The sequence below is a fragment of the Sinocyclocheilus grahami genome, unplaced genomic scaffold, assembly GCF_001515645.1.
Source record: "Sinocyclocheilus grahami isolate Dianchi unplaced genomic scaffold, SAMN03320097.WGS_v1.1 scaffold1408.1, whole genome shotgun sequence".
Lineage (NCBI taxonomy): Eukaryota > Metazoa > Chordata > Actinopteri > Cypriniformes > Cyprinidae > Sinocyclocheilus > Sinocyclocheilus grahami.
Window position 1 is genome coordinate 167,746 of NW_015506587.1, and position 6,827 is coordinate 174,572.

Sequence of the window (6,827 nt, forward strand, 5' to 3'; positions counted from 1 at the left end):
CCGTAGTTTTCTGAAGAGTGGTTTTGAAGCTCAAAGTGGGCGGAGCGGGCCATCGCCATCTTGGCAGCGCATCAATCCCGGATAATCGAAAATGGGCGAAAAGGCAGGAGTTGGTTGCTGAAGCCACACCCACCTAGCTCGACGGCAGTGTCAGCAGCAGCAATCCACCTGTCACTCAAGTGGCCACACCCTTAATTATGCAGAACTTTAAAGGTCCCATATTGTCAAACCTGAAATTTCCTGGCTTTGTAAAATGCACACAGCCTGCATAAAGTAGCTGTGATTTTTGACGAACCGTTGCGACTTCCGTAAAAAGTTGACGTCAGAACTACACAGTCACCGCCTTCAGTCACCACCCCGAGCACCGCCCACAGTCCCACTCTCCTTTTGCCAAACCCCCAGACAACATCGCGTCCATGCTATTGCTGAGCAACGACAACACGGAAACATGTAGAAAAGGTTCACTTTAACAACTAAATCAGATCGGCCGACCTGTAAGGTTACACTCTCACTCAAAGGATGGACGATTTGACAGGATTGTTACTATGAGGTGGATCACATCTAACGTGTATAGTAAAGACAAACTCACCGTGTCTATCTAGTCATGATGAAGATGTATATACATTTCAATTTCAGCAGGCAACTATTTTTACAGCTACATTATTGTTCCAGCCACAATTAATCACAACAATGCATATACAATTACAAATTATTAAATATAAATCATCAGTTTGTTGTTTTACACACACAAACAACAAAAGACAATACTTTATTGAACCTTTTCTGATAAGAAGTGTGTGCTGCAAACGCGAGCATTTTTGAGATTGTTTCTGTCCAGTCTGCTCGTATTATCGCGTTTAACCACAGCTGTCGTCGTTTTTTTTGTCTGGCAGGGCAGCAGCTTAATATAATTTAAACTGATGAGCCCCCTCACAGTTGTCATGAAGGGCAAAATTAGCTATATAGACCAAAATAATTTTTTGAACCAGGCTGTAAATATGTTTTTTTCTGCTGTAAAGTTGGGCATTTTAACATGGGGAGTCCATGGGATTGACTCCCTTTTGCAGCTGATTACAGTTTAATTCCATGTTGGTTTCACGAGAGAGAGCGGGAGGTTGCCGCTTGATTGCAACACATGAAATTTCATTTGGTTTCTAATATGCATTTAAGGAAGTTTCTGAGCTTCCTGAAACTGCTGCAAATATCTTTGAGCAAATTCAATAGAGTTTCTGATAGTTACCTTCAGCTTCATTGCTTTTATTGGTACAAAAGTGTAAAATGTATAATTAATTCAGCATTTAAATTGTTTACTGATATACAGAGTTATTAATTGTAAAAATACAGTATAGGGCTTTGACGATTTAGCAATCAAGGAAAGTTTCTCATTCTTCTTTCAAACGACACTTGACCTAAAGTGGCATCTGTAATTTTTGCAACTGACAGCTTGCAAAGCAAAGATGTGTTGCAATCATTTCACAGAATCACACCTAGGTTTTTACACTTAAGCCACAAACCTGAATAATGGAGAAACAGATCAGCATTGTCACACAACAAATAATTAACTGTGAAGACACAAGCAACACCAACAGCATGAATAAAGTCAACAAACAGCAAAAATAAATAACAGGCCTAAAACAGTAAAGGCGTGATTTAGTCATAATGCAATGCATGCCAGGAACTCACAAACCTTTTAACAGATCATCAACACTGTTCAATATGGCATCGTATGTTCAGACGTTTGGGGGATGTTGGTCTAACGCTGAAAAGTAATTCACATTCTTTAGATTTGTCTAAAAGGTGTGTATGTTTTGATATTAGCTGATTCCTCAAGAACTGTAAATCAGCACACCTGCTCGTTGCTCCTCTGGGGTGACGTGTGTGTGAGCAGCATTAGGCCTTAGATAACAGGATTAGAATGTTCCACACACTACAGGGAATCCTTAAATAACCTGTGAGAGTGTCAGTGTCTTGGTTGTCTTGGTGTGGTTTGATATTTTCAACCATTTTTCTGTGGTCCACCACACTAGCTGTCATTCTGATCTGAAATAAGGTATGTGTTAGAATGGATGCACCGAAAACCACTTCAAAGCTGTTTTTTATTATAGGCTACTCATTAATGCATTACTCCTACTTATAGTAACTAATTAAGGTTCATTGCTACTATTTATGGAAAGAAATGTGTTCGCATGTAACTTATTCTCACTTCAGTTTGCTATTATTTCTTCTTATTTCATTATGCTTGGCATGCTGGTTTTTAAATTCAAAATGTATTTATTGCTCTAAACATGCATTTGACTGCAATATGTAATGTTTAAATGCAACTATTATGACTCTGGAAAAACATCAGTAAATAAATAACATTTATTTCAAATAAATTGTCTGTCTTTGTTGTCAAATGAGAAAATACCTTAAATAAAATAGTAAAATATTTTGTTAATGATTTGCAATAGAATTGTAAAAAAATAAATAAATAAATGAATTTGTTACTTTATTCATTACTTAAAAAAAAAAAAAAAAGCTACAGTACCATTAAAAAGTTAGGGGTCTGTAAGATTTTTTTATGTTATGAAAAAAAGTATTTTATGTCTCTAACATTTGTTTGATCAAATATACAGTAAAAACTGTGAAATATTATTACAATTTCAAATGAACTATTTTCTATTTGAATATATTTTAAAATGTAATTTATTTCTGTGATGCAAAGCTGAGTTTCATCACATCCAGTCTTCATCACATAATCCTTCAGAATCCTTTTTTTGTCTTCGGGATTTTTGGTGAATTGGAAGTTCAAAAGAACAGCATTTATTTGAAATGTAAACTTTTGTAATACTATAAAAACTTCACTGTCACTTTTGATCAATTTAATGTGTCTTTGCTGAATAAAAGTATAAAATCTTACAGACTCCAAATGTCTGAAACACACATAACCCCAACTCTGCTTTCAAACACTGTAAATGATGTGTCTTTGTATTTGTAGATTAGTTATCACCTACCAGACATGGCTGATGTGTTGAGGAGTCTTAACCTGCTGGAAACACTAAAGGAGTCTATTGAAAAGAACAACATTTCGGATATAAGAGATGCAATGGAGGACATGCTGATCAGCAGAATCAACATTGCGATCATTGGGGACAGAAATGCAGAAAAAGCTACTTTTATAAATTCACTTCGAGGTCTGAGCCAAGAAGATGAAACCGCAGCCCGTACTCCATCATCCTCTGCCCCAGAAGATCTAGCCGTATTCCCGAATCCAAAGCATCCTGACTTTCGCCTTTGGGATCTGCCATCCATCTCTAGCAATGCTTCTTTTGAGGCTGAGGATTATGTAGAGCGTTTCAAAGTTATGAGATACAACTCCATCATTTTCACATTCACAGAGAAACCTAGTGTTAACAGTGTGGCGGTGTGGAGGGAAGTGAGGTCGCTGCAGAAAGAGACGGTTTACTTCATCTTACTATCATCTATGAAGGATACTGAGAAAACATTGGAGGCGAAGAAGACGGCAAGCTTAGAAGTGCTCAAGGCAGAAGGTGTTCCTCTGCCCAAGGTGTTTCTGGTACAACCTTCAGCTTTGGAGAAGCTGGACTTTCTGAAGTTTTTAGAGGTCATGCGATGTGACCTTCCAGAGATCAGATCGCATGCTCTTCTTCTAGCACTTCCTACATTCTCCAACTCCTTGGTCACTCAGAAGAAAGATGCCTTTAAGGCACTGGTGTGGGCCGCTGCCTCATTATCCGGTGGCGTTTCTGCCATTCCCGTACCTTTGGTGGCCTCCATGGTGGACGCTACGGTGGCCATACGGATTCTGAACAAGGCTCAGATCTCACTTTGCCTGGACGACGAGTCTCTGCAGCGGCTGGCGAGGCAGCGGGGTCTCGACCCAGCCAGGCTGAAGGCCCTGCGGACCTGTGCTCTCTCTGTGGAGGTCAGCAAGAGCGAAGTTAAAAGACGACTCGCGCAAGTCGAGAAAGACACCAGCACAGCAACCACCAGACTTGTGGAACTAGCCATGCCGAGACACACCAGATCCGTCAGTCGATCTTTCACCGTTATGCTGCAGGCACTCAACACTGCTATTGACGATATGGGTGCTGATGCTGAGAAGGTGGTTGCTATGGTAACAGGAGAGGGACCGTAGATTGAGCAGTATCAATACACAAACTTACATCATGCTCTGTACATTCAACTTAGACTGATAACTAAATGGGCTATAGCTATATCATTTAAACTATAAGCAATGTATTAATTTAAAAAGAATAACGCTCCTCATTTTCATTATTTAGTTGATTAATATGCCCTATAATATTAGATTCCGATGCAGTTCATTTTTAATAGTTAACTATCATAAATGCCCATCAGGGATGCAAATTCATGACTCCCAATTTTTTTTTAAATATCAGTTTCAAATGCGGATTTACAGTCAATTTTAGCATGAAGATATAGGGAAAATCTCACCATAGAATGGATTTTTTTTTTCTTTTAAGGCCATGCACATTCACATTATTGTTTTTTTTTTTTCATTATTATTATTATAATTTTTTATTATTATAAACGTATTAAATAAACCAATAAAATTTGTACTGTAGTAATAATACTATTCAGTATTATTGAATAGTGATAATACTAATAGTAATAATGCTCCCCCATCAGATCTACATAAATGACATATTTTGGATTCAAAATGTCTATTTTTATCAAAAGGTGACAAGTTTGCATCTCTGTATGTGCATAAAATGTCTGTATATAGTTGCTTTACCATAAGAATGTTGTTTAGACTTTAAGGGCAGTGGTACACTTCTGCTATTTAAAAACATATATACAAATTGCGAATGACTCTCAGGCAACTCGTGCAATACATAAAATAAAATTGAATAATGGGCAGATAATTGTTGACCCCCAAGGAAATTAATCGTTGCTTTGCTGATTTCTATAAAGAAGTCTATGAATCAAAATGTAAAACGAGCCAAGAGGCAATAGAATAATTGTTTTTCTCAATTGGATCTTCCCATTCTTAGCACTGATGCAAAACAATCCTTAGATAAAGAAATTACACTAGAAGAAATAAATGAAGTAATAGAACAGTTACCTAATAACAAATCTGTGGGTCCGGACAGCTTTAGTGCCGAATTCTATAAAAAAATCAGGAATAATCTTGTACCTATAATTCAAAGACTGATTAAAAGTGCAACAACACAAAATAAATTTCCACCAATGATGTATGAAGCGAGTATAGTATTAATTCCAAACCCGGGGCGGGACAAGCTGCAGATGTCTTCCTTTCGCCCGATCTCTCTCATTTCCACTGAATCTGAGATTATAACAAAAATTCTTGTGAATAGATTGACAAAGTACATCTGTTCTATAATTCATCAGGACCAGACTGGTTTTATGCCAAAGAGACATATATATTTTAATTTGAGACGGCTGTTTAACATAATTTATAACAAGGAAAATATAAAGACATGTGTTATCTCATTAGATGCTCAACGAGCCTTCAAACAATTAGAGTGGAAATACATGATTGCTGTTCTAAAGAAATTTGGATTCGGTTCAGAATTTATTAAATGGATTGAAATAATTTATGCACATCCAGTAGCTTCTGTTATTAGCAACCAAAACATTTCAAATCCATTTCAGTTATCTCGAGGTACACGTCAGGGATGCTCTTTGTCTCCTTTTTTTAATGTTTGATATCTCAATGGAACCATTAGCAGCCAGTATCAGACACCATCCTAACATAGCACCTATAGTGATAGAGGGCAGACCCCAACATCTTTCGTTGTATGCGGCTGATATTCTCCTGTATGTTTCCGACCCTGAAATGCCTATTCCACCATTACTTGAGCTTATTGAAACATTTGGCAGTCTTTCTGGATTCACAATAATTTGGGAAAAAAAGTGAATTAATGCTAGTCTCTTGATGATTTAGATCAAAAATATTTATCTAGCACTAAATTTAAAAGTGCAAATCTCTCCTTTAAATATTTAGGTGTAATAATCACCAAAAAACCTGAAATGTTATTAAAATTGAATTGGAAAAAGAATATTGATCAGCTTCCCTATGTCCATGGTAGGCAGGATTAACGCTATAAAAATGGTGGTACTTTCAAGAGTTTTGTATGTATTTCAATCTATTCCTTTCTTAATTCCCCTTAATTATTTTAAACAGCTAGAATCTATTATAAGCAGCTTCATTTGGGACAAGAAGATAGCTAGGATTAACAAGAAACATCTAAACAAATCTAGAGATCAAGGAGGGTTTGGGCTTCTCAATTTTACATTTTATTATTGGGCAGCTAACATAAATACTTTAGCGTGGTGGAGGAAGATTGGTTCAGTGGAGTTAGGTGACAAGCCAGAATGGTTAGCAATTGAAGAAGCTTCTTGTTATAAGAATTCATTAACAGCTCTGCTTAAGAGTCCCATCAAAATTGAAGTCAAAAATATTCATGGTAACATAGTTATTTCAAACCTAATTAAAGTATGGAAACAAATCAAGGTATATTTGAAAATTCCAGATTTATATTTGGATCTGTAATAATCATGCTTTTCCTCCGGGGTTACATGATAGGATCTTTTTTCAATGGAAACATATGGGTATAGTAACAATACAAGATCTTTATAGGGAAGGTACATTTAGTTCTTTTGAACAACTAAAACAATACTATGCTCTTGTTCCTGCTAATTTTTTTCCGTTATTTGCAAGTCAGAGACTTTGTTAAGAAGCACAGTTCAGACTTCAAATCTTTGAATTTAAATCCAACTTTAGAAAGTATTGTTAATGTACACCCTGGTGCTAGGTGCTAGTGGTACTGTGTCAAATTTTT

At 36.6% G+C, this 6,827-nt stretch overlaps 1 protein-coding gene across 1 annotated transcript; it reads left to right on the plus strand.

The window, feature by feature from the left end:
* The first annotated feature begins 1,244 nt into the window (after positions 1-1,244).
* On the plus strand, positions 1,245-4,260 carry LOC107570045 (interferon-inducible GTPase 5-like). The gene is made up of 2 exons (XM_016256238.1): positions 1,245-2,050; positions 2,978-4,260. Exon 2 carries the CDS (start codon positions 2,999-3,001, stop codon positions 4,136-4,138), a length of 1,140 nt encoding a protein of 379 aa, XP_016111724.1. The 5' UTR covers positions 1,245-2,050; positions 2,978-2,998; the 3' UTR covers positions 4,139-4,260.
* The last annotated feature ends 2,567 nt before the right edge of the window (positions 4,261-6,827 follow it).